Source organism: Vollenhovia emeryi, unplaced genomic scaffold (genome assembly GCF_000949405.1).
Source record: "Vollenhovia emeryi isolate VEMERY1.0 unplaced genomic scaffold, V.emery_V1.0 DF939127.1, whole genome shotgun sequence".
NCBI lineage: Eukaryota > Metazoa > Arthropoda > Insecta > Hymenoptera > Formicidae > Vollenhovia > Vollenhovia emeryi.
The window spans coordinates 1,741,976-1,769,727 of NW_011967239.1; the positions used below are offsets into that span (position 1 = coordinate 1,741,976).

Sequence of the window (27,752 nt, forward strand, 5' to 3'; positions counted from 1 at the left end):
CAGGTTCTTCTCGCGCAAAGCGAAATCGCCGGATGCAAAGTCGAAAACACCCGAGCCAGTCCGCGCGGATATCTCAGATAAAAGTACGAGAACGCTCGGAAGCAAAAGTGCCAAAGCTCCACAAATTCGTGTTTCAACTGTGAGTACATAACAAATATTGCGACATTAACGAGCGCTATAGCTGAATAAAAGTATGTAAAGCTATTTTTATACTTCATGAAAGAATTTCAGAATTCGCCAGACATTTTGTAACTTTTGAAAGCATTGATCTAAATACTTTCTAGTAATAAATTGCTAATTATAAAATGTTTTCGCGTAGACGGACTTGAAAGTCATCCCGCCGCAAATCCCGGAGCGTAACGTTCCCAAAGCGATGTCCGTTTTAACTGGAAGTGGCGTCGAAGCGATCGGCAATGAAATCTTCGACGCTGAGTGCATGAAGTTAATGAACGAGTACTTCTACGGCGTTAGGATATTCCCCGGTCAAGATCCGACTCACGTTTACGTTGGCTGGGTTACTTCGCAATATCACTTGCACACGAAGGACTTCAATTTATCCCGCGTGAGAAAATCTTCTGTTGCGATCGTAGACGAATACGAGCGTCTCGTGGATCAGTGCGTTTCAGTATTTACTTATCATAGAATCTTTATCAAAAGCACAACTGTAAAAGATGCTCGCTTAAAAAAACATGTAATGTTGCAGAGTCGACAGACAAAGCTGCTATATGGTCCGAGCGGATGAATTGTACAACGAAGTTACTCAAGATGCATCGGGCAAAGGTGCATCTCAGGGTATGTTCGTCGGATGCTTTGTCGATACCGCGACAGGCTGGGTGTCCTTCACCTGCGAAGGTAAAGAGACGAGTCACAAGTTCAAGATGGAACCAGACACGAAGCTATTCCCGGCGATCTTCGTCGAGGCCACCAGTAAAGAGATCCTGCAAATCGAACTTGGTAGGACCTCGACGACGCTTCCGTTATCAGCCGCCGTGCTGCAGAATTCCGAACGACACGTGATACCGCAGTTTCCGCCGAGATTGAAGGTGCAATGTCTGAAGCCGCACCAATGGGCCAGAGTGCCGAATCAGTCTCTTCAGGTACACGCCTTGAAACTGTCCGACATCAGAGGCTGGTCGATGCTATGCGAGGACGCTATCTCGATGCTGGCTCTTCATATACCCGAAGAAGACAGATGCATTGACATTCTGGAGCTTATCGAGATGGACAAGCTGCTCAGGTAAGACGTCGACGAGAAAAATTTATCGGGAGAGACTTGAAAAATCTTATTTTTCTTACCCAAACTTTTCCCTCTTATATTGTTAAAACAATTGGTTCCCTTGCACAGTTTCCATGCGCATACGCTGACACTGTACGCAGCTCTGTGCTATCAATCGAATTATCGTGCGGCACACGCTCTGTGTCAACACGTTGACCAGAAACAATTGTTATACGCAATACGAGCCGAATATATGTCCGGGCCCCTGCGACAAGGATTTTACGACTTACTTATCGCCCTACATCTCGAGTCTCATGCGACGACGATGGAAGTGTGCAAAAACGAATACATAATACCGCTTGGTAAGAATTTGGTTTTTAAGAGTAACAACTCGCGTGCACATATCATACACTGAAATTAACAATTAAACATTTTCAAAACCGTTTTTGTATGATCTTTGCCTCGAACTCTATATTTTTAAGAATTTACGTTAGCTGCATTTTGCAATCTTATTAATTAGTTTAATAAACAAGTTTTTATTGATTGTATCAAGATATGTTTCTGTGTATTAATTATTTGTCTATTGCGTAGGTCAAGAATTAAAGGATTTGTATGAGGATTCTGAGATGAGACATAGTCTCCGATATTTGGAGACCGAGTCTATCCGGCCGCAAATGAAGATGACGGAGATCAGGTAAGTGAAGCTTTTCCCCAAGTAGATGTGAGACCCTTTACTAATCAGTTTGCCATCAAGGAATGTTCCTTCCAGTGACCAAGCAATTGAGAACATAAAGAACCTGTATAGCCCGCACTTCCCGCTCGACGTCGTGCGGGATTACGTGATGATGGCACTCAACGAGGCTGTCGAAGTGAATCAGGTGCACAACCGAGATCCGATCGGAGGCAGCAATGAGAATCTTTTCCTGTATGTAAGATAATAAGTGCTGCTGCCGCCGCTGCCGCTGCTGCTGCTGCTGCAACTAATGTTCTTCGTCAATGCTAGCGGAGCAATGATAATCATCGTATCTCCATTTTCAAATATTTAAGCGAAAAACAAAACGAGCTTGTTTCACTATTTCTTCTTTCAATAGGAATTTTCAATTTCTTGCTTCGCGCTTACAATGTTTCATCCTACAGTCAAATATATCTTGATGCAATTTTGAAAATTACAGACCTCTCCTAAAGTTGGTAGATAGATTGCTCTTAGTCGGCATGCTGAGGAATGAGGATGTATTCAAGCTGCTCATCATGATAAACCCCGAAACTTGGGATCCGACTTTCGATAAAGGCAAGCCAATTAGAAAAGTAGCATTAAATATTAATTATATATTAATAAGTGAGAAACATAATTCAGTACGTCAACAAAATATTATAGAAGGAAAAGACGAGCACAAGAAAGGTTTGCTACATATGAAAATGGCCGAGGGAGCGAAGTTACAAATGTGCTATCTGCTTCATCATTTAAACGATATCCAGTTACGACATCGCGTAGAATCCATCATCGCCTTCGCTTTCGACTTGGTCGGGGAGTTGCAGGCAGATCAATTGCGACGTTACATCGAAATCAAACAGTCGGATTTGCCGTCGGCCATCGCTGCCAAGAAGACCAGAGAATTCAGGTGTCCTCCGCGCGAGCAAATGAATGCTATTTTAAGCTTCAAGAATTTGGACTCCGAGGAAGATCCGGAGAATTGTCCCTGCGGCGAGGATCTCATTGTTAAGATGAACGATTTCCACGGCGAGTTAATGTCCTATGTGTCCTTAACTGCTCTTCAAGAAGCAGCCAATGCAGCAAATGAACCAGTCGAGGAAGTTCAGAAACCTGGCGCTATGAAACGCCTCTTCAATTTTATTAATGCTGTCAAAGAATTAGAAGAGGAATCTAAACCTGAAGTTGAACCCAAGAAAAAGACTCCGGAAGGTAAGTCTTTTGTTTATCCTCAATTATATTTATATAATAAATATTATAATATAAATTTATATTATAATAAATGGACATTACGTAAGTCGTAATGTATTTATGAACAATTGCATTTGTTTTATCCTATTTAGAGGTGTTTCGTAAGGTGCTAATATCAACCATCGTAAACTGGGCCGAGGAATCGCAAATCGAGACGCCGAAACTCGTGCGAGAGATGTTCAGTTTATTGGTCAGACAATATGACACTGTTGGCGAGTTGATCAGAGCATTAGAGAAAACTTATATCGTTAACAACAAGACGAAGGACGATGTCGCGTTGATGTGGGTCGGTTTGAGCCAGATCCGTGCCTTGCTGCCGGTACAAATGTCCCAGGAAGAGGAAGCGCTGGTTCGAGAGCGACTGTGGAAGCTGGTGAACAATCATACTTTCTTTCAACATCCTGACCTCATCAGAGTACTGAGAATCCACGAGAACGTAATGGCCATCATGATAAACACCCTGGGAAGACGCTCCCAGGCACAGTCCGATGCTCAAACCCAGGCTCAAGCCGCGGAGGGCGAGCCAGCATCGAAGGAGAAGGACACTTCTCACGAGATGGTTGTGGCTTGTTGTAGATTCTTGTGCTACTTCTGCCGCACATCCAGACAGAATCAAAAGGCTATGTTCGACCACTTTGACTTCTTGCTGGAGAACAGCAATATTCTGCTGGCAAGACCGTCGCTGCGAGGATCGACGCCGTTGGACGTAGCGTATTCGTCACTCATGGAGAACACCGAGTTAGCTCTGGCTCTGAGAGAACATTATCTCGAGAAAATCGCTATCTATCTATCGCGATGTGGCCTGCAGTCCAATTCGGAGTTAGTCGAGAAGGGCTATCCTGATTTAGGCTGGGATCCAGTCGAGGGTGAACGCTATCTCGATTTCTTGAGATTTTGCGTCTGGGTCAATGGTAATTTTGCTATCTTTTTAAATTTGATTTATTTATATAAATTTCTATTGTAAAAGTAATATTAATACTGCGATCTTAATCACAGGCGAAAGCGTGGAGGAAAATGCCAACTTGGTAATCCGTCTGCTAATCAGAAGACCAGAATGCTTGGGCCCTGCTCTTCGAGGTGAAGGTGAAGGCTTACTGAGAGCCATTATAGAAGCTAACAAAATGTCTGAACGCATTGCCGATAGACGAAAAGTAAGACATCTCACTCTTTTATTTAGTTAAAGCTAAAGACTATAAGCGAACTGTTTTGTAAGTAAGAAACTATTTTTGTTTTTGATTGTTGTTTAAAAAGATATGTGTGATTTATCAGCCCTACACCCTCGAAAATTAGCAGATAGACATCTGCATATTCTCATTAAGTAATTCCCTTGAGATTTCTTTATTTTAATAATTTTTACTCAGTTCTTCTTTTTAATTCTTAAAATTCGTGTGATTTGATTCATGTTTATTGCACTTTGATATGTTATCGAAATCCCCTTAGAAGAGCAGAATTAATCTGAACTTAATTTCTCGTAATCCACGCGATAAAAGGTTCGGAAACAAATCGAGTTCGCTACAAATGTGGCATGAAATATGACTGTGCGACAAACTTAAAGTGAATTCTCCGCAAGCATGTACCCGGCCTCCCATTAATATTGTGTCAACTTAGTACCTCGCACAGGTGCACGATGAGGCCGAGGGCACGGCGATGGTGATGCAGTTCGAGCATCCACTCCCGGAATCGGATGACGACGAAGACTACATCGACACGGGTGCGGCGATATTAAATTTCTATTGCACCCTCGTTGACCTGTTAGGCCGCTGTGCTCCGGATTCTTCCGTTATAGAGCAAGGTAAGAAAACGGTCCAAAGAATTGAATATTCATCGCCATTGATACAAAACTTATAACAACTGTTGCATTTAGTGTCTTAAACTAATTATTACTCTCATATAATTTTCACATTAGTTACTTGGCAATTGAGCAATGTAAAATGTAATGAAGAACCTAAATATATAATTAAGATTGAACAATTTTTGGAAATAATTTTCTTTGAATCTAAATTATTCATAAATAATAAAATAGACAAGTCTGTAAATCTTTTTATAGACATATAAAAATATAAGATTATAGTTTTAAAGAAAAAATAAAATTCTCAAATTACTTCAATTCTCGCACCATCGTTGCATTGCACATATACTTTTCGCGACATAAAATCGCGCGAAAACTGTACTACGTACGGACGGCAATAAATTATCTAATAACAATCGTTTGTTTCTTTTTTAATGAGCAACAGAGGCATCTACAAAATCCGTCGGTAATATATAAAAGGAAATTTTGCTTTGATAGAATTTATATTAGAAATAATGCTCGGTTGCCTGAAGCAGCACAATTATTTCAGGAAAGAACGAGTCTCTCCGAGCCCGGGCAATTTTGAGATCGTTAGTACCATTGGATGATCTTCAAGGTGTGCTGTCTTTACGATTTACGCTGCTCAACCCCGCCGCTGGCGAGGAACGACCGAAAAGCGATACGCCGTCTGGTTTGATACCAGGGCACAAGCAAAGCATTGTGCTGTTCCTCGAACGCGTTTACGGCATCGAAACGCAAGAGTTATTCTACAAGCTATTGGAGGAAGCTTTCCTGCCAGATCTTCGTGCCGCCACCATGCTCGACAGAGTACGGATCACGTTGCATTCTATATACTTCGCGTAATATCACTTAAATTTTATTACTCGCAAGCTTGTCGTTTTATTACTTTAACGAAGGCGACAATTTCTCAAAGATCGCAAACCGGGCAATTGAGAATTCACGCATCATTGTCTGATTTAATTTTTCGCAGAACGACGGCTACGAATCTGACATGGCACTCGCTATGAATCGTTATATAGGAAACAGCATTCTGCCGTTGCTAATCAAGCATTCCAAATTTTACAACGAGGCGGACAATTACGCGAGTTTACTCGACGCCACGTTGCACACGGTCTACAGATTGAGCAAGAATCGGATGCTGACGAAGGGTCAACGCGAAGCCGTCTCGGACTTCCTCGTCGCGTTGACTAGGTAAGTGAAGAATTTCCTGAACACTAAGTCGATTAACCAAAACTTTTACCATACTTTAAGAAAAAAAATTCATTTGTCTCGTAAGTTTTAAAAAATCAACATTGTTATTTAAATGACTGAGATTAAAAATGATTCCTTTCTACATAAGGTCTTTACGAATGTGCGAATTTTATTTAAAAAAATCTTAATTCAACTTTCTCTTGCAGTCAAATGCAACCAAGCATGTTGCTGAAGTTATTACGAAAGCTGACCGTCGATGTATCGAAATTATCGGAGTATACTACTGTGGCTCTCAGAGTACGTCGATTATTATTTTTAGCTCTTATTATTTAACATAGACAGTAAATAAAATTAATAATTACAAGTTTGTTAAGCAAAAGTTTTTGCTGTATTACAATATGATTAATTTTTTTGTATTGTCAGTTGTTAACGCTGCATTACGAACGTTGCGCGAGATATTACGGTTCCACCGGCTCCACCGGTCAAGGCGCTTACGGCGCATCAAGCGACGAAGAGAAACGTCTCACGATGGTTCTCTTCAGCAATATATTCGACTCCCTGTCTAAGATGGATTACGATCCCGAATTATTCGGAAAGGCGCTGCCTTGCCTGACGGCCATCGGTTGCGCCTTGCCACCAGATTATTCTCTGTCGAAGAATTACGACGACGAGTGGTACGGCAGCAAATCGGCCTCGACTCAATCACCTGACGGCCCTTACAATCCGCAACCAATCAACACCACCAGGTTAATTATTAATTCTTGTCGATAAGAAATTTCAATAATTATGTCAATTATAAAAATAAAACTTTAATATGGTAATCGTGAAATATAAAAAATCTCTCCGTTATCCTCAATATCTTAATATTTCGTTATAATTTTCTTTTAGCGTGGTTCTCAATAACGATCTTAATCAAATTGTACAAAAATTCTCGGAGCATTATCACGATGCTTGGGCTAGCCGTAAATTAGAGAACGGCTGGACTTACGGCGACCAGTGGTCGGACATGAATAAAACCCACCCGAGATTGAAACCATACAACATGCTGAGTGATTACGAACGAGAGCGATACAAGGAACCCGTCAGAGAGAGCTTGAAAGCTCTCCTGGCGATTGGCTGGAGCGTGGAACACGCGGAGGTCGATGTGCCGTCGACCAATCGCAGTTCCATGAGAAGGTCTTCCAAGAGTCAAGTAAGAGATTATTCGTGAAATTCATTATATCCGTAAAAGATAGACATATACATATTTTCAAATGTGTTAGGGCGACTCGTCAAATCCGTTTAATTACAATCCTCACCCGGTGGACATGACTAATCTGACGCTAAGCAGAGAAATGCAGAATATGGCCGAACGTTTGGCAGATAATGCTCACGACATTTGGGCAAAGAAGAAGAAGGAAGAACTTAATACTTGCGGTTAGCACAAGTTATTACCTAATATTCTCAGTTTTTCATCTTTTGTATTTCTCTCTTAAAATCAATTTAATAATGTATCGAATAATTTTTTCGTTACATATTTAATGACTACAGGAGGTGGCATTCATCCTCAGCTTGTACCCTACGATCTGTTGACCGATAAGGAGAAACGAAAAGATCGTGAGCGATCGCAGGAATTCCTCAAGTACTTGCAATATCAAGGCTATAAGCTTCACAAACCTAATCGCGGCGGTACGGAGACCGAAGTGGCTGGCGCGGTTGCCGCGGTAGAATTAAGATTCGCTTACTCCTTGTTAGAGAAATTGATAGCTTATCTGGACAAGGCAACGATCAACATGAAGCTCTTGAAACCCTCCGACACGTTCAGCCGAAGAAATAGTTTCAAGACATCGACAAGAGACATTAAGTTCTTCAGCAAAGTAGTTCTCCCGTTAATGGAGAAGTACTTTAGCACGCATAGAAACTATTTCATTGCCGTGGCCACCGCTACGAACAATGTCGGTGCAGCATCGTTGAAGGAGAAGGAGATGGTGGCCGCTCTTTTCTGCAAGTTAGCCAGTTTACTGAGATCGAGACTCGCCGCCTTTGGCGCGGATGTGAGGATAACAGTTCGTTGTCTGCAAGTATTGGTGAAGGGTATAGACGCCAAGAGTCTCGTGAAAAACTGTCCTGAGTTCATTCGAACATCCATGCTGACTTTCTTCAATAATACCGCCGATGATCTAGGTCACACCATCTTGAACCTCCAAGAAGGGAAGTACAGTCATCTCAGAGGCACGCATTTGAAAACCTCCACGTCATTATCGTACATTAATAGCGTAATTCTACCGGTGCTCACTGCGATGTTCGATCATCTTGCCGCGTGCGAATATGGCAGCGACTTGTTACGTAAGTATTTCGAGTAATATAAAATTGACGAGATTAAAATAACTAATTAATTATTTTAATTTAATCAGCATGTTTAATATTTAATTATTTTAATTGAGTTAGTCTGTGTGATTTAATCAAATTTTTATCTTTCTTTTACAGTTGACGAAATTCAAGTAGCGTCGTATAAAATGTTGGCGTCTCTATACACTCTCGGGATAGACGCTACTTTGACGCACGATAGAAAATACCTGAAGACTGAGATTGAGCGACATAAACCTAATCTAGGCTCCTGCCTGGGTGCTTTTTCGAGCTGCTTCCCGGTAGCCTTCTTAGAGCCTCATCTGAACAAGCACAATCAGTATTCCCTCCTGAATCGAATTGCGGATCATTCTCTGGAAGCTCAGGACATCATGACAAAAATGGAATCAAGTATGCCGACTTTAGAAACTATCCTTGGCGAGGTCGATCAGTTCGTCGAATCCGAGAAGACTTACAACGACGCTCCTCACGTCGTCGACGTAATTCTACCTCTGCTCTGCTCTTATTTGCCATTCTGGTGGGCACAAGGACCTGACAACGTGAATCCGACCGAGGGTACCTACGTCAGCATGGTAACCAGCGATCACATGAATCAGTTGCTGAAGAACGTACTGAAGCTAATTAAGAAGAACATCGGCAACGAGAATGCACCGTGGATGACGCGCATCGCTGCCTACACGCAGCAAATCATTATCAACTCGTCCGAGGAATTGTTGAAGGATCCATTTTTGCCCCTTGCCGAGCGCGTCAGAAAGCGAACGGACACCATGTTCCATAAGGAGGAATCTCTTCGGGGCTTCATCAAGTCTTCGACCGAGGATACCTCGCAAGTTGAAGCGCAAATTCAAGAAGATTGGCAGCTACTCGTGCGCGATATCTACTCGTTTTATCCTCTGTTGATTAAGTACGTCGATCTTCAAAGGAATCATTGGCTGAGGAACAACATTCCTGAAGCCGAGGATCTGTACAATCACGTGGCGGCTATATTTAATATCTGGTCCAAGTCGCAATACTTTTTGCGTGAAGAACAAAATTTTATATCCGCCAATGAGATCGATAACATGGTGCTTATCATGCCTACTGCAACGAGAAGACCTGCCGCGGTGTCCGATGGCACTGCGCCTTCTGGAGGAAGCAAGGTTCGTACAAGCTGTTCTTATGTTTTTAACAATTACTGTGCTTTTGTCTCACAAATCAAAAGATCAAGCATTCAAGTATTTCTTCGCTATACAGAAGAAGAAGAAAAATCGCGACAAGAAGAGAGACAAGGATAAGGAAGTGCAGGCATCCCTGATGGTCGCTTGCCTGAAGCGATTGCTACCCGTAGGCTTGAATCTTTTCGCCGGTCGTGAACAGGAATTGGTGCAGCATTGCAAAGACAGATTCCTGAAAAAGATGCCGGAATCTGATATCTCGGAATTTGCCAAGACTCAACTGACGTTGCCGGACAAGATCGATCCCGCCGACGAAATGTCCTGGCAGCATTATCTGTATTCTCAATTAGGTCAGAAAAAGGATGCGATGGAGCCTGTAAAGGCTCAACAACTGGAAGATGTCGTCGCTAGGATCACTGACATGGCCAAAGTTTTGTACGGTTTACACATGGTTAGTTGTTAAAAAATCCCCCCGCTTAACGTTGATAATATAAATGTAAATTTAAAAATTTTGTGAATATTTAAAATTAATCGAGAAAAATCTCCGAAGCTCTGTGGCCTTTTTTCTAATTTGCTATTGATATGAATGTTTTCGTGATCACTGGAATTGAGAACTCGATTATCGTCTGGAAATCATTTCATCATGTCATCATCATTTTTCTGTTTCTTTAAATCGCGTCGAAGTGTTCATCGTATTCATTCCGTACTTTTGTTCTCGAGTAGATAGATCATCCACAACAGCAGAGCAAGAGTCAATATCGATCAGTGGTGTCGATCCAGCGTAAACGAGCGGTAATCGCTTGCTTCCGCCAAACTTCCCTACATTCCTTGCCGAGGTATCCTTCTTGTTATTTAGTTACGTTTTCGCTTCATTTAACCGTTAATCTTTCAATTATGAACTCATACATTATTAATTCTTTTAATATCGCTAAAATCATTTCTATTTTATGTTACATTGAGTGTCGCTGTTTTGTGTTGTTGATTTGCATAGAATTTATTAGCTACTTTGCCGTTTGTTAATCGAAGAGAGAAACAATTAGGCAATAAGAATCGATCAATCATTTTGAGCGTTGAATACTACATAATATTAACTGCAATGATTAATAAAAGATAACTAATAGTGATTTAATGAGTGCGCTTGCTGTTTTTACGTTATGCTAACAGGCGACAAAGCCACCGCCATCGGGAGATGGGTGGAAACGTGTATTGTGCGCTGCTAGAAAAAGAGCGGCGATTGCATGTTTGCGTAGTGAACCTCTGTATAAATTGAGAAGGTACGATTAACGTAAATTAATCTTTACTGTATTCGGCATAATCTTCTACGAATCTTAACAAAGTTATACAAATCTGTTCTTTTAGACATCGAGCAATAAACATTTTTGCACGGACGTATTACGAGCTGTGGCTACAAGATGAAAATGTGGGTCAAGAAGTGATGATCGAGGATCTTACGGTAATTACAGCCTACATTACTTTACATTTGATATGTAATTTCATGTAAAATAATATTATTACTATATTTGTCCCCATCAGCAATCATTTGAAGATGCTGAATTGAAGAAAATGGATAAGGCCGAGGATGAAGGCAAGCCCGATCCGTTGACACAATTGGTAACAACATTCTGTCGCGGAGCTATGACCGAACGATCAGGCGCTCTTCAAGAGGATCCACTTTACATGAGTTACGCTCAAATTATTTCGAAATCTTGCGGAGAGGAAGAGGAAGAAGGTGAAGAAGAAGGAGGCGGCGAGGAAGAAGGAGGAGCTTCGATCCATGTAAGCATCTTCGATTGATAACAAGTATAGATAAGTCTGTTGATAATTCGAGCGAGAAAATCGGATCCTTTAAATCCCCATAAAATCTGTCTACCGCAGTCTATTAACAAATTTCCTATCTTTTTCTAACATACTAAAAGCGGAGACATAAACTGTTTACGGTAAGAATCAGTAGTTAGTGCGAGAATCCATCCGCTTAATGTATGCTCGCAGATCAAAGTATAAATTACATATATGTTTTCTATACTATGATACCCGAATTCGTTGAATTGTGCTACATTGTGTTAGTCATCGAAATCAAAGCGATGTGTATAATATCACTCATGAAAAAGCAAAGCATCGTAGACTACAGAAATTGTTTTCTTCCCGTCGATCCGTTACTAACAATATAATTAAACTCTGTATTTTTCTTTTAATGTAATTCTCAAGAGGCCAATGCACAAACTTATGGTAAGATATTGCATTACGTGTATGAAAATGTTTTTTGTAAAATAATGTCATATTTTAAGTCTTGCAAACGATATAAATAAGAATACTGAGATGAATCCTTTTTCTTCGCCAGTGAATAATAATAAACTAATTTCCTTTATTTGACCAACTGGCAACTTTTATTAGTAATAAGCACTCTGTGCTTATTACTAATAAAAGTTGCCAGTTGGTCAAATAAAGGAAATTAGTTTATAAATAAGAATAATTATGTACAAAATGTTTAATTAGATAAGATAACATAATATTACATAAATCAAGCATTGGATGTTTGATATAAAAACATATGTATACATAAATATCAAATTTATGCTCGCGCACATAAGCTCATTTTAATATGACATTTTATTACGTTCTATAATACAGGAGCAAGAAATGGAGAAGCAGAAACTTTTGTTCCATCAAGCTCGTCTAGCGAATCGCGGCGTTGCCGAAATGGTCCTCCTGCACATATCGGCGTGCAAGGGCATTCCCAGCGAAATGGTGATGAAGACTCTGGAGCTTGGAATTTCTATCCTGCGTGGCGGCAATATCGAAATTCAACGAGGGATGCTGAACCATTTGAAGGAGAAGAAAGACGTCGGTTTTTTTACATCCATCGCGGGTCTAATGAACTCTTGCAGCGTGCTGGATCTGGACGCTTTCGAGAGAAACACGAAAGCCGAGGGTCTCGGTGTTGGTTCCGAGGGTGCAGCCGGCGAGAAAAATATGCACGACGCTGAATTCACTTGCGCCTTATTCCGATTTATTCAACTCACTTGCGAGGGTCACAATCTCGGCAAGTATTATGTTAGCGCTATTGAAAGATAGGTTTAATCGAATGATGTTTTTCCTATCCTCAATAGATTGGCAAAACTACCTAAGGACACAAGCTGGTAACACAACGACGGTGAACGTGGTCATTTGCACCGTCGACTACCTGTTGCGATTGCAAGAGTCAATCATGGATTTTTATTGGCACTACTCGAGCAAGGAGCTCATCGATCCTGCCGGTAAAGCGAACTTCTTCAAGGCTATTGGCGTTGCTAGTCAAGTTTTCAACACCCTTACTGAGGTCATTCAAGGCCCATGCGCACAGAATCAACAAGCTTTAGCGCATTCCAGATTGTGGGACGCAGTAGGAGGTTTTTTGTTTCTATTCTCACACATGCAAGACAAACTATCGAAGCACTCCAGTCAAGTGGATCTTCTGAAAGAATTGCTTAACTTGCAGAAGGATATGATTACCATGATGCTTTCTATGCTCGAAGGTATATCTGTAATTTTTATTTTATTCAAGGCAGCGAAGAAGATAATTAATATTCATATGCGATTTAAAGGTAACGTCGTGAACGGAACGATTGGGAAACAAATGGTGGATACTTTAGTCGAGTCGGCTAGTAACGTGGAATTGATTCTGAAGTACTTCGATATGTTCTTGAAACTAAAGGATCTCGTATCATCGCCGAGTTTCCTGGAAGTCGATCTTAACAATGACGGCTGGGTGTATCCTAAAGATTTCAAGGAGAAGATGGAGCAACAGAAAAGTTACACAAGGTATGCTCATAAAATATCATTATCACCTATTCTTCGAATTAAACTACTCTGCATCTAAAAACTAAAATTTACAAGATCAGAACTTTAATTTTCCAAATGTTTTCAGCGAGGAAATCGAATTTCTCCTGGCCTGCTGCGAGACGAATCACGACGGCAAGATCAATTACGTCGCTTTCATGGATCGCTTCCACGAGCCGGCGAAGGAAATTGGTTTCAATCTGGCCGTATTGCTCACCAATCTGTCCGAGCATATGCCTAACGAGCCGAGATTAGCCAGGTTCCTTGAAACAGCTGGCTCTGTTCTAAATTACTTCGAGCCGTTCTTAGGCAGGATCGAGATTCTCGGCGGCAACAAGAAGATTGAGCGCGTATACTTTGAGATCAAAGAGTCGAATATCGAACAGTGGGAGAAGCCGCAGATCAAGGAATCGAAGAAGACCTACTTCTACAATACGGTAGTCGAGGCTGGCGAAAAAGAGAAACTCGAAACCTTCATCAACTTTTGCGAGGACGCTATTTTTGAAATGCAACACGCGAGCGCGTTGATGACCGTCGAGGAAAGCGGCGGGATCGGCAAGGCGAGGGAATCTTCGTACACGTATATGACCGACGACGATGAAGAGAGAAATAAAGATCCAATCAGGCGGGGTATTCAGGCCATCAAGGATGGCGTTTACTTCTTTTTCTACATGTTCTCGCCGACCAACATCAAGAATAAGATCGCTGAGATGCAACAGATGACGATACCTGAGCTCTTCATCGGTTTCTTCAAGATGATTTTCTACGCCTTTTATTATTCTGGCTTTGGAGTTGGCTGTGTGATTAAGTACTTTATGAAACTTCTGCTAACACTAATGAGAGGACCACACGTGGACGAGCCCATTGTAGTCAAGGAGGAGGAAGAGAAACCATTGAGACATTTACCCGCTTTGCCACCGACGCCGGATGAGTCAAATTTACAAGTAAAATTTTCTCAATAAATTATGTTAGAACCACACTAAGAATAGTATTAGAAGAAATCGTTTACGTAGGTGCAAGCCTTCGGAATGGATATAACAAAAGAGGAAGGAGGGCAAATAAAATTGGCGCCGCACGAATCAGCTACCTCTACGCCGCAATCCAGTATCGAAGAAACGGGTGAGAGTACACCCGATGAGGGAATCGGCGAGGAGGGAGCCAGAGCTGAAGGAGGAGAGAGCGAGCAGCCTGTCACTTTAGCTGATCTGCTCGGGTTAGTCAAGTATATCAAACTTTATGTAAAGATATCAGTCCATCGATGAAAGATAATTAAATGATCCATAAAATTAATCTACATATTGTAATAATTTTTAATATTTTTAATATGTCTGTTCGCAGCCTATTACTTAATGGTTCAAATTATATTTGCAAATTTATATGTCGTGATAACAATATGTGTATTGAGTATAGCCAACTGCAGAATGTGAAACGAAGATCTGCGTTTGTCGCATGTCGCTACGACAATTTTGTACGGAGCTCTAAAGTTCAAAAAATTCGGCGGGCGCGTACCAATTATGAATAAACGCGGCATGCGCGCGCGCGCGTGTGTGTGTGTGTATGTGTGCACACGTGTTCGCTTACGCTTACTGCAGTCAGCTGATCAGCTGACCGATAGTAAATCATTTGTCACGTGCTTCGTGACGTGGAGGGGGTGAGCGAGGCCCGCGAGGCCGGCCCCGTCCTTGGATTAAAATCACGGGTCGATATAATTATCAATATCTTTGCACAAAAAAATCGCAGCGAATCGTACCTGGTCTCGTTGGAAAGCTAAAACCATAGCACTTCTAATAAGTGCAGAATCATTTACCTCGGATAACTGGATCGCGAGATATCGTCGATTGATTACAAAAACAAAATTGATTTCGTCCCGTCGCGATATCTCGGTTTGAAAAGGTCGTAGCTTAAAACTGCATTGAAACATGCACATTGGTCTATTTAAATCACGATACCAAAATCAAGTATTTATCTTGTTTGAAATAAAAAATAAAATACTGAATATTTTGATTCTGCGGCATGTTGCTAATTGAATTTAAATAATAGGATTAAGCGAACAACCTATTGTAAAATTATATTTTTTCGCTAATTAAATTACGTTTATTTAGTGGAGAGCAAGCCAGAGCGCAAGCTGCTGCCGCTGCAGAAGCAGCGGCGGCTCAGCAAGCAGCCATGGCAGCGGTTGAAGCCGAAGCGAAGCAAGAAACCTCGGTCGAACCTTCCTCAGGCTCGAGCATCGATCTGTCCCAATATAGCCATCGCGTGGTATCCTTCTTGGCCAGAAACTTTTACAATCTCAAATACGTCGCGTTAGTTCTCGCCTTTTGTATCAACTTTATGCTGCTATTTTATAAGGTTTGTGAAAATATTAGAATAATTTTTCATATGTATGTACATACACAACATACATAGCTGAAGTAAAAAATATAAGATTCTATAAATTCACGCCTCGTACGTATTATTTTTCTCTCACGTATGTTGACGTTAAATTAAATTCAGGTTTCGTCTTTGGCTGAGGACTCGGATGACGAAGGTAGTGGACGAATGGCAGATTTGCTAACGGAAATATCAGGCGAGGGGACATCGGGCTTGGCAGGTAGTGGCTTGGAAATAGGCAGCGGCAGCGGTGAGAATGGCTCGGAGGAGGAAGACGAGGAGGCTCAGGAATTCGTGGAAGTGGCCGAGGATTATTATTACATGGCTCACGTTATGAGGCTACTGGCTGCTCTTCATTCTATCGTTTCGCTCGCTATGCTGGTCGCGTATTATCATCTGAAGGTACTTGAAACGCGAGTAACGATAACTATACAATTATTTCACGTAAATTATTAAAATCTTTAAATGTTCTTCTACACGAAACATTTTGGTAAATCTGACCGATGCAATTATCGTGTAAACATTATGAAATAATGAATTTGTACCTATTTAGGTACCATTGGCCATCTTCAAACGAGAGAAGGAAATTGCACGACGAGTAGAATTCGATGGATTGTACATAGCCGAAACGCCGGAAGAGGACGATATTAAAGCGCACTGGGATAAAATGGTAATATCGGCGAAGACTTTCCCCGTGAATTATTGGGACAAGTTCGTCAAGAAGAAGGTCCGACAAAAATACAGCGAGGCATACGATTTCGATTACATCAGCAATTTGCTCGGAATGGAAAAGACTTCTTTCAGCCAGCAGGAAGATGAGGGATCTGGCTTAATACACTTGTAAGTACACATCGCGATAGTATCTCTTGTCACGAGACTTTGTAATGCAATTAATAATTTTTGTAGCATTGTAAATATCGATTGGAGATATCAAATATGGAAGGCCGGAGTCACCATCACCGATAACGTAAGTTTTTTTCTAGTAAATTGTCGGCGAGACCAATTCATATGTAATTTATTCCAATTGAATACCTACGTGTAATCGCGCTATTTTATTTTCAGTCATTTTTATATAGTTTGTGGTACTTCACATTTTCCATCCTCGGCAACTATAACAATTTTTTCTTCGCCGCTCACCTGCTGGACGTCGCGGTCGGTTTCAAAACATTACGAACAATTTTGCAATCTGTGACACATAACGGCAAGCAGCTAGTCTTGACAGTGATGCTACTGACAATCATAGTATATATCTACACAGTGATAGCCTTCAATTTCTTTAGAAAGTTCTACATACAGGAGGAAGACGAAACGGATAAAAAATGTCATCATATGCTGACGGTATGCTACACAGATATACACGAGCAATCTTTATCTAGTCATGATGTATTTCCATAGTTTTAGATTTAATTATTCTAATTCGAAACTGTTAATGTGGGTCTTGTATTTCCTTTGGCAGTGCTTCATTTTTCACTTGTACAAAGGCGTGAGAGCCGGCGGTGGCATAGGCGACGAGATCGGTGAACCCGACGGCGACGATTACGAGGTTTACCGTATAATGTTCGACATTACATTCTTCTTCTTCGTGATTGTCATTTTGTTGGCTATCATTCAAGGTGAGTATACTCGGATTGATTCTCTGACTCGCAGCAGAAAGAGAGTACGATATTATATCGCGATTGGTTCTCAGGTTTGATCATCGACGCGTTTGGTGAACTTCGAGATCAGCTCGACAACGTGAAGACAAATATGGAGAGCAATTGCTTCATATGCGGTTTAGGAAAGGAATATTTCGACGCGGTGCCACATGGATTCGACACCCACGTGCAACAAGAGCATAATCTAGCAAATTACATGTAAATATGAACAAATATTTTACGATTCTGATTTTACAATGAAGTATTTTTAATAAAAGAAGGATATACTTCATATTATCAATTCACATATAATTTTCGATCAACAGGTTCTTCCTTATGCACTTGATTAACAAACCAGACACCGAATACACTGGTCAGGAAACGTATGTATGGAATATGTATCAACAAAGGTGTTGGGACTTCTTTCCGGTAGGCGATTGCTTCCGCAAGCAGAACGAGACGGTAGAAGAAGAGGCCAAGAAGAAGTAAAATTACTTCTAATTGAAGTGACCAGTAGAAACGATCGGTCTTACTTGACGAAGAGGACCCTCCTCATCGAACAACGTCTTCGATAGTTCTTAGCATAAATTTTTGCTCATCGAACGAGAACGCGAGATCAGCGTTCGTTTAAAATCAAATTTCGCGAAAATTCTACGTCTTATACCTCATAATGACGAAGAGAGGATTTTTATCTCGTAAACTTACGTCTCCGTTTTCCACTTGACAATTTATTGTTATTCCGACTAACTAATAGACTTTCTGACGTGTGAATGTAATGCATTAGTTGCGTACTGCGTGTAATGAAGATGTTGGAACACAGAGAAATAATCTGACGTCATATCGGGGAAACGTATAAAATTAAAAATATTTTTCCATCTTTGTAAAAGTGACATGAACTGTATCACCAAAACCGGCAATTTCCTGTTTTAGATAAGCAATCGTTGACAAAAGGTCGATTTCCTTCGGCCGGCGGTATGTTATTGTTGGAATCGATGGAAACGGCGAAACCGACTGCACAAATTTATATATTCATAGCGTTACAATATTGCCTTCTTTTCATACGTCGGATAATCTATACCTGTGCGTAATTTTATGCTGTATCGCAGTGATAACAAGTTTGAGATATATGACATAGTATAAGTAAGTTAAAGTTATTTAAAGTTTATATAATGTGCAAATCTCTTTCTGACTGCTACGAAAAGTGGGAACCTTTTGGACATTATATACGACTGAGCTCACACAGTATGTCCGAGGATGTCAATACATTGTAAATAAAATTCTACAACAGGATTACCTGATAATAAATAAAGAAATACTTCTTTACTTCGTTAGCCCGGATCTTTCCTCAATCTTATGCGTACCAATTGTATATTTTTTCAAGTTCAAATTAGAACTTGAGTTTTACTCACGTACCATCGACCCAGCTCGGATATATAATTTTCGATTTTGTCGCAGACTCCATTTCTGGCCTGCATCACCGGATTTTGAGCGCCGTGACGATCGCCCACCGATCCTTTGTAATTTTAACTTCAAAGAGAGACTTTAAAAACACCTTAAAATCTACAAATTATTAATGTGACGATCGCCCGCCGATCCTTGTAATTTTAAATTCAAAGAGAGACTTTAAAAACACTTAAAAATCTACAAATTATTAATATTACGTTTTTATTTAATTTACACCTTCAAGTTAGATCCAGGACTGAGTAACGTAAGAATTTTAGAAGATATCGATTTCAAATTTCAAATATTATCTAAAAAATTTTTTTGTCGAAAAAATAAAGGGAATTTTATCAGGAAAGATTTAATTTTTCTCGATCGTTTGCGAGGTCGATAAAGCGTACCGGAATTCCGCGCGACGTTACGACGCCGCATAGTATTGATGTTCATCGTGGCATAGTAAAATCTCGTATTTCCCATCGTAGCACGCACCCCAGGGAAACGAGAGAGGAGCAACAAGAGTAACGGCGTGTCCCTCCGCACCGAGAGCGGAAGGAGGTCGCGCAAGCGCCTCGGATCAGTACTCGTTCGCCGGCGAGGAGCCTTCAGGGTGAAAATGCACCATGGCATGGGAGGATCGGCGGGCGATCGTCACGGCGCTCAAAATCCGGCGATGCAGGCCAGGAATGGGGTCTGCGACAAAATCGAAAATTACATATCCGAGCTGGGTCGATGGTACGTGAGTAAACGTGGGGGTAGCCGCCCTAGGCGTTCGCAGGAGCCGTTGCGTGTGTTTTCCGCCCTGTGCCGCCCTACAGAGTCGGTGGGGACGGGCGAAAGGGGGGCGAATGACCCAGGGATGAAAGCGGCGGGTGTTTAGCTACGTTTTCTACATAGTTTCTCACGATTTGCATAACGATGAGTAATCGTGCTGTAATCACGATGATTTAACCTCGGTTGGTGCTTTGAAAATTTAAATAACAAGCATTGATAACAAATTAATATATGTGATAATATGATTCCGGAAACTCGGATCACGCTGGTATTGATGTAGCTTGTGCACGGTTTCTGCGTGTGTAAAATTCGCAGAACTCTACGTTGAGCTTTGTGCATTTCAGTAATCTTATAGATTTTTAATGATTTCAATAATTTTTGTACGATTACTATAAAACATTACTATTATAAAATACTTTCTAGCATTTAAATTAAGCTTTATTTTATGCGGCATGTTTTTTTTTACGTCGCGTGGTTGTCTCGACAACGCGTTCTAGGTCTGACAAGCGCCGGGCGTTACTACTTAAAGTACTCCGGTACCAAATATGAGATATTTACTACAAGCTTAAGTTGAATAAATTTCTATTTAGAGAAATCGACTACCTGTTTTTTATAATATATAAATCTTTTAATAGAATATATAATTTTTGTACCATTAATTTGGCACTAATTGACATTACTTAATATATGTTACGAAATTATTAATATTTTTAAATTTAGTCACAAATGTAGTAATATGTAATAATGCAGTCTAACAATAAGACACATTTGTATATTCTAGAATATTAATTGTTTGTTAATGTATCTATTACAAAATAGGGCGGTATGGAGGGCGATAATAATGGGCCAGTTTCTCTCGCTGGTGCTGTGCTTCATGACGTTCATAAATCATTACATAAACACCGGTTCCTACAAGCTCTCGCTTCCAACAGGTAACTTATTCATTCGAAAGAATGTTTTCTGCCTTTATGCAGCGTCGAAAGTTAAGTTGACTGAACTATAGTAATTTCAAGTTGGAAACTTTGCGCGTCTAATTAATTATTATCGTTTTTGCGAGACAGGGCAGAATGTTCCGCACTACGTGATGATGTGTTTAGTCTACACGACGTGGATGTCCTGCAGGGGTGTGGGGAATGGCCTAATTTCCGTCATACGGGCCCGTGGCTGGAGGTATTTGTTGTTAGCACTGATCGACGTTGAGGCGTGCACTCTTATTACATCATCGCATCAATATACCAGCCTTGCTAGTATACAGGTATGTAAATATGCAGAGATCTTTTCAAGAACACAGTAAAGCGATATAGAATAATTCTAGATGTCTAGAAATCTTGTAGCATATTATTGACTTGAGTAATTTTTATCGTACAATATATCACATTTTCGAGTCCCTGCGACAAATTTTCCATGTTCACCGCGTCCACGATTTTTAAGCTTCATTGGACAATTCGCAGGAAAGTTGCTTGTTTCGCGATTACTCCCATCCGCGTTTAGATCCCATTGAAGACCGATTTCTGTCGGCGTTGCTTAATGCACGATTTCCTACTCGAGCACACAACTTTCCCCTCGTACAGTTTGAATTTGTATTATCTGGCGAGCGTAGTAGTACTCGTATCAACTGTGAATGGCGCGCGGAATAGACATTGTAGCTGCACGCCCATAGCGGAGAAGAGGATGTTGGGTCTGCGACCCAACAATGCTCGTTCCGGCGTTGTTCGAGCCAGCCATTCTTAAGCAAACACATTGTAGGCGCGTTATGAATTATCCATTGCTGCGTGTCCCATACATTCTCGGTTTCGCCGTTACTTGATTGCATACATAAACATTACTAATGTAAAAAATAAACTGTCGTAGGCAACTAAAATATTTCATAGAAATAAAACTTCTTGTTGATCCGACTGGCAATATAATTAGTTAAATGTTACATTTGGTACGACGTTTCGACCCAATGTACCAAATGTAACATTTAACTAATTATATTGCCAGTTGGATCAACAAGAAGTTTTATTTCTATTTTATTCACCACTGGTGACTTTAAGTATACTCCTCTATATACTGATTTAAAATATTTCACATTTTAAATTAAAATTGTTGAGCCGTCTACATCTTGCTCAGACTTAAAATTTGGCGTTTTCTTATTTGATTTGTATTATAATGGTCCTGATTTAAGTCTATTTGTTAAAAATATTTCAGCTTCTCGACTGCGTGGCGATACCGGTCGCCTTGGTACTCTCGTTTCTGGTCCTGGGTGTCAGATACAGAATGGTGCATATCGTCGGCGTGTCTGTCTGCTTGATGGGCGTGGGATGCCTGGTCTGGGCTGGTATAGACGACAATAACGATCCGATGGCTACTGGTGATTATCAATGTGAATGCGGATAAACGGAAAAGAGGATTAACGTTGAACGTTAATTTTAGGAAAGAACCAACTTGTTGGCGATATGCTTTGTCTCGGCGGCGCGGTATTGTTCTCCATAACGACGGTGCTGCAGGAATTGGCCGTTAAGACGGTCGATATCATCGAATACCTCGGCATGATCGGTTTTTTCGGTACAATACTGAGCTGCATGCAAACGTAAGTAGTGGGCGGTCATGAATACTGAGAGCTTTCATAGGAATGAGTGACATTTTTGTATCGATCGGTTTTTTTACTGCAGCGCGGTGCTCCAGAGGTTTCAAATAGAAGCGTTTCACTGGGACAACGTACCAGTAATAACGATCCTGATTCTTTACTGCATCACGCAATTCATGTTCTTCTCTCTGGTGCCGGTAATACTGTTTGAATCGGGCGCTACCGCCTTGCAGCTCGCGCTGCTCACCTCGGACTCCTTCAATATATTGGCTGGAATGCTTAATCACCACTACAAGGTAAGCCATTGATCCGCGGTACGAGTGCCGTCGGTCTCTATATCGATCGAGCGTGTTCTCATTCGTGATATCGTTTCATATTGAATATAAGACGTTATTCAGTGTTTTTAGAAAATTTCGATCACGAAGTGAACTTAATTTTTCAAAGTAAAAACTAGCTTTTCGTGTGGAAATCAGTACTGATCTCTCGTCGTCTTCTCCAGTTTCATGCACTGTACTTCGTTTCGTACGCGCTCACCATGACCGGCATATACATTTACGCGATAAAGAGAACACCGATGTCGTCGAACTCACGGAGGCAGCACATCGAACCGCCGATCCCAGATTATAGGTGAAAATAATATCTTGCGAGTCGATTTTCGGCACGAATTATAGAAGCGTGCATTAACGTAACGTTATTTTAATCTCAAGACATATGTCCCATCCCGATGTCGGCGAGGTGGAGATGGCCACGAGTTCCGGAATGTCAGGCGTGAGCGGCACCCTCGACATAAGGGCATCCACCCTCGGCAGCGAGAGGGAGACAATGGACGCGACAAGTCTACCGCTTAGCGTCAGTTCCGACACGGCCTTCACCTCCTTCTACGGCAGTCAGGCGAACCTAAAGGTAGCATCGAGATCGATGCCGCGTGTTTCGTCCAATTCGTATTTCGATACGAGTACCGGTCCGCCCTGATATCTGTCGGGAATGAACTTAACGCGAGCGCAGGGTTCGCGTGATATTCCGAGGCAGATGGAATCCGCGCGACTCAACGTTTTCTCCAAATCTACACACTTTCGATAATGGGACTTCGGCGCTGCGACACGAGACTCGACGAGTTTGCACTACGACGATTCTTTCAAATTTGGTAGACTCATTTTACAGAAAGAAAAGCCTCGGAGCATGAGCGGGGATCGCGTGATGTAACTGACTCGTACGAAGGCAATAAGATCAAACGACAAATAAAATTGATAAATGTATAAGTTTTAGATATCGTTGTATACTCGATGATAGGTTTGGTGCTCTGTATTAAGTAGCGTCTGAATGATTGCCCGCACGAAGAGAGTCTTTTTAATTCGCGGTGACTCCATCTGCCTCCGATAACGAACTCCCCGTACTTCTTTACTTGTTGTTGGAGGTGTAAATGAAATCTGTGACGGTTTCAGGCTGCGAACGGGAACAGTGGTTCTGCCTATAATTAATAAGTGGAAGGAATCGACTGCCTAGAATAGAGTACCGTGCAATTCATTCGTTCGAAATGCGAACTTCTTGACTTCTTGAAACGGGGCCCTTAGAAAGGATGTTTGTATATCGACATACATAATTACGAACGTTAGCACACTGTCTAAAGACTTCTTTAAGATATCTGTGTAAGCTTATTATTACACAGTGTTAATTGTACTTAACGGTAAAACGATAACCGGGCCGTCTTTGAGTTGTAATTCAACGGTGTGTTTAGGTGTTATTTAATAAATAAGTTTAATTTATGAGAAGATACTAGGTTTCGATGTAATCATTGGAATAATTTCAATCATTAGAATTAAACTTTATAGTTTTCGTACGCAACGAAATAAATTTGGGTAAACGTACTAACTAGTCTAATAACGATAAATAATTTTACCTCATTGTAGCACACCACTCATCTAATTAGATCTTTCTGACATGCATATTATGTATAATTGACGATTAATATTTCAGACTAATATTTCGCCTTAATCTTCGACTAAACGATCGAATTAAACTTAAGGACGGCCATAAAATCAAAATACACACCGATTTGGGTATCGATATTCCTTCTAATCAAAAACCATTTCCAGCGTATTGTTTATAAAGGTGTCAACTAACTCTGTAAGAACGAAACGTGCCAAATGTCGAAGTCTATTAGCACTTAGATCGTAGAACTAGAAGAGCGCGAATGTAAAACATGTACCCGTTTTATGTACATCGTGTACTCATTTTCACTTAAATTTTTTATATTAACACGAATTACCTTCGTGTGACGTTTGTTATGACTATTACGATCGATATACTGTAGTATATACAAAGATATTTATAAGTTACACTGATAAAGGCTGATCGAGGTAGAGGAAAACTTTACGTAATTCAACTCCGACGTGCTCGATCGACCTAATTAACACAGTCAATGTAAGTCGACTACGTAATTATGCTACACTATTCTATTCTTCTATTACAATAGCTTGCGGCTGGAATGAACAAACATCATCATCCATGCGGATAACACCTTAAAATGAGTGTACACTTATTTGTATTCCGCTACTCCGCGCATAATATCCAAGTATAATAGTGACTAAATCTATGACTTATATTCTCGTCAATAATCCATGTTTTTTGTTTAAAAAAAAACCAATCGGAATTTCAGAGCATTTACAGGGTGCAGAAAATCTAAACTCGACACAACTTGACCTTGTTGTTACACCATACTAATTCATACTATGCAATTATTCAATAAATTAATCTTATGTGATTAACGTTAAAAATATCAGGAGACAAAGTGATGATTCAACGAAACATTTTCCTTTTATCACGAAAATCATTGAAACTCCTAAAATCGTAATTCTTTTAGTTTAGTGTCCATTTAGATTTCGTTTTTTGGGCCGATTCTAATAACATTGTTAATTTGCGAGAATTTAACATTGTAAGTTTCTGGACTTGAAACTTTAGACATTTTCTGGCATCAAGATTCTAAAAACATCACAAGGAGACGCTACGCACTGCAGTTCTTCATCAATTTCGATAAAACTTCATAAGAAAGGATTTAACTGGTTAGAAGTCAATTTCGAAGGCTTATTAAGAAACATAGCTTTACTTACATTAATTAGACAGTATCATTACGACAAGTTTGATTGAGATCGGTGAAGAACAGCGCGTAATGCGCTATTTCTTTTTTGACGATTAATATTTTCTAATTTTGTTGATTTGCGATTTTAATTTTTCGCGATTAATAAGCTCCTAGAAACGATTTAATTAAAATTACTTTTTCAGACGAAGATGCCATATTCGTTTTAATTGAATATAATTTGCAATCAAACTAATCAATTTCGTTATATAAGAAGTAAAGAAGAGTGATAAATCTTTTTATAAATAACTCATGCGAAAATGAAAAAAATTAAAAAAAGTTGGATTCATTAATTTTCTTCTTGGTCTTGCTTTTTAATTCATCAGTTTTGATTCTGAGAGACTCGCAACTGCCCGAGCCATTAGATCAGCTGATTTACGCGATGTTTTCTCCATGGTGCACAAATATCTAGAGAGGGCGCGTGTACTCAAGTATACGACCGAACATGCCGGACAATACGCAGCAAACGGCGACCAATCACTTTCCGTTCTAGCTCGCAAAGTGAAGAATTGGTCATATAGATATAGTGTGAATAAATAATACATCATACTATGATATATACATTACTATAATTACTGTGCTACTATACGTACTATAATTATATACATAATATATGTATACATAGAATATATACATACATTATTATTAATTACGTTTGCTTTGTATTATAATATTTATATTTTCCTTAGAAGTCGTTGCTTTTGGTCTGCCTTGGCGAAAATTATTGGTAATGGTACCTTTAGTTATAAATTTCTTCACATTGTAATTTGTCTTGGTATGTTCAATTCTGTTGCGATTGGTCTATTACTCTTTTCTCTCTCTCGGTCTTATAATGGCACCAAACAATGAGAAGGTGAAGAGAAAAGACGTACTCCTGAATGTGGCGCAGAAATTAGAACTAATCGAGAAGTTGGAACAAGGCTTCTCAGTGACGGATGTTTGTAATATTTATGGCGTACACGAACGAACAGTGTTCAATATCAGGAAATCAAAATCTAAATTACAAGAATTTATTTCAACACATAATATTAATACCTCTGAATTACCTGCTTCTACAATAGGGAATAAAATCCGCATGGATTGTGGACGAAGTAAAAATTTAGATAAAGCTCTGTATGAGTGGTATAATCAACAAAGATCCAGTGGTATCAATGTATTATCCATAAAGGATTTCCACACGTAAAAAAAAAAGTGGTATCAGTGTATAACACACCAGTTGAAATCGGAGTATAATGCTCTTGAAACACGTATAGGACTCACTATTCCAAGCACCTATCATTGGCTGTGGCGGTTTAAAGCAAGATAGGGCATTATAAATAATGCCATGTCTCTCTTAAAACGCCGTAGCCAATGATATGTGTTCGATAGTGAGTCCCATACACGTTGCAAGGCATTATACTCCGATTTCAACTGGTGCTGTTGTACATAAATGTACATTTATGTACCAGGTGATGTCGAGGTCTCCGCTTTTCCCACCGTTCTCATTCTGTCAGAGAAGGTGGAGGAGCGAGTCCCTCTTTGGGGGGGGGGGGGGGCAGATTCGACTTGGTGGCATCCCCGAAAATTTCCGGGGCATGCGCAACCCTGTGGACACCGTCCACCTTCTTCCGAATCTGCATTCGGATCCCCGAGAAAACCCCCCACCCAGAATTTTTGGTACTGGGTGGGATCGAACCCGGCTCTCCGTATTACAAATCTGGCACCTAGCACTGGTATCCACTGACCCACCTATTTCTTATTGGAATATAAACTTCGTCTTCGATACTGTTTTTCGTTCCTGGCTCTGAAGGTTTACTACAAGGTTTCTCCTTGCTCGAAAGAATAATATGCCATGTCTCTTTAAAACGCCGCAGCCAATGATACGTATCCGTGATACTGAGTCCCGTGTTGCAAGAGCATTATACTCCGATTTCAACTGGTGCTGTTGTACATAAATGTACATTTATCTCGTTAGAAGCGCTGAAATCTTAGTTTTCCAACGAGACCAGGATCATCTCGCTACGATTTTTCTGTGCGGATATAATGACGATTATATCGACTCGCGATCTTGATCTCGGGACAAAATCAATTTTGTTTTTGTAATTAATTAATGAAATCTCGTAAACTAATGATCCGAGATAAACCATTCTTATCTCGTTAGAAGCGCTGAAATCTTAGCTTTCCAACGAGACTAGGATCATCTCGCTACAATTTTTCTGTGCGGAGATATTGATGATTATATCGACTCGCGATCCTAATCCTGAAACAGAAGCAGCAGACGGCGCGTATACGCGGGCGTCTCGCGCGGTGTCTGGCGCGGCGGTGTTTACTACCGAACACATGTGCACTGAGAGAAAAAAATA

General features: G+C 40.5%; 2 protein-coding genes across 6 annotated transcripts in view; both read left to right on the plus strand.

Annotated features, from left to right (window-relative positions):
* The window catches only part of LOC105568800 (ryanodine receptor 44F), a 39,215-nt gene extending 20,395 nt beyond the window's left edge, over positions 1-18,820 (plus strand). For 2 of the 4 annotated variants that reach the window (XM_012024764.1, XM_012024763.1), the window contains exons 21-56: positions 4-139; positions 320-615; positions 704-1,237; positions 1,346-1,578; positions 1,808-1,910; positions 1,986-2,141; positions 2,389-2,504; positions 2,592-3,137; positions 3,269-4,087; positions 4,173-4,327; positions 4,797-4,968; positions 5,516-5,793; positions 5,957-6,177; positions 6,384-6,474; positions 6,601-6,923; positions 7,066-7,369; positions 7,440-7,593; positions 7,708-8,502; positions 8,644-9,662; positions 9,757-10,128; positions 10,401-10,513; positions 11,037-11,130; positions 11,211-11,453; positions 12,306-12,717; positions 12,785-13,189; positions 13,259-13,475; positions 13,582-14,437; positions 14,507-14,706; positions 15,596-15,842; positions 15,987-16,265; positions 16,417-16,703; positions 16,770-16,830; positions 16,926-17,201; positions 17,320-17,476; positions 17,551-17,716; positions 17,824-18,820. In XM_012024764.1, the coding sequence (XP_011880154.1) occupies positions 4-139; positions 320-615; positions 704-1,237; positions 1,346-1,578; positions 1,808-1,910; positions 1,986-2,141; positions 2,389-2,504; positions 2,592-3,137; positions 3,269-4,087; positions 4,173-4,327; positions 4,797-4,968; positions 5,516-5,793; positions 5,957-6,177; positions 6,384-6,474; positions 6,601-6,923; positions 7,066-7,369; positions 7,440-7,593; positions 7,708-8,502; positions 8,644-9,662; positions 9,757-10,128; positions 10,401-10,513; positions 11,037-11,130; positions 11,211-11,453; positions 12,306-12,717; positions 12,785-13,189; positions 13,259-13,475; positions 13,582-14,437; positions 14,507-14,706; positions 15,596-15,842; positions 15,987-16,265; positions 16,417-16,703; positions 16,770-16,830; positions 16,926-17,201; positions 17,320-17,476; positions 17,551-17,716; positions 17,824-17,986 (10,999 nt within the window). In that variant the 3' untranslated portion in view covers positions 17,987-18,820. Of the gene's footprint in view, positions 1-3; positions 140-319; positions 616-703; positions 1,238-1,345; positions 1,579-1,807; positions 1,911-1,970; positions 2,142-2,388; positions 2,505-2,591; positions 3,138-3,268; positions 4,088-4,172; positions 4,328-4,796; positions 4,969-5,410; positions 5,432-5,515; positions 5,794-5,956; positions 6,178-6,383; positions 6,475-6,600; positions 6,924-7,065; positions 7,370-7,439; positions 7,594-7,707; positions 8,503-8,643; positions 9,663-9,756; positions 10,129-10,400; positions 10,514-11,036; positions 11,131-11,210; positions 11,454-11,593; positions 11,615-11,882; positions 11,904-12,305; positions 12,718-12,784; positions 13,190-13,258; positions 13,476-13,581; positions 14,438-14,506; positions 14,707-15,595; positions 15,843-15,986; positions 16,266-16,416; positions 16,704-16,769; positions 16,831-16,925; positions 17,202-17,319; positions 17,477-17,550; positions 17,717-17,823 lie in introns of all 4 variants that reach the window. The other 2 variants (XM_012024761.1, XM_012024762.1) reach the window with 2 other exon arrangements.
* A 597-nt stretch (positions 18,821-19,417) lies between these two features.
* LOC105568801 (solute carrier family 35 member F2-like) lies at positions 19,418-25,053 on the plus strand. Of its 2 annotated transcripts, XM_012024766.1 has the most exons (9): positions 19,418-19,669; positions 20,528-20,640; positions 20,770-20,963; positions 21,899-22,061; positions 22,124-22,280; positions 22,363-22,573; positions 22,777-22,904; positions 22,985-23,180; positions 23,720-25,053. In XM_012024766.1, the coding sequence occupies exons 1-9, from the start codon at positions 19,551-19,553 to the stop codon at positions 23,753-23,755; spliced, it is 1,317 nt and encodes a 438-aa protein (XP_011880156.1). In that variant the 5' UTR covers positions 19,418-19,550; the 3' UTR covers positions 23,756-25,053. The 2 variants fall into 2 exon arrangements, with proteins under 2 accessions (XP_011880156.1, XP_011880155.1); XM_012024765.1 differs by having other exon boundaries at positions 19,420-19,669; positions 22,985-25,053.
* The last annotated feature ends 2,699 nt before the right edge of the window (positions 25,054-27,752 follow it).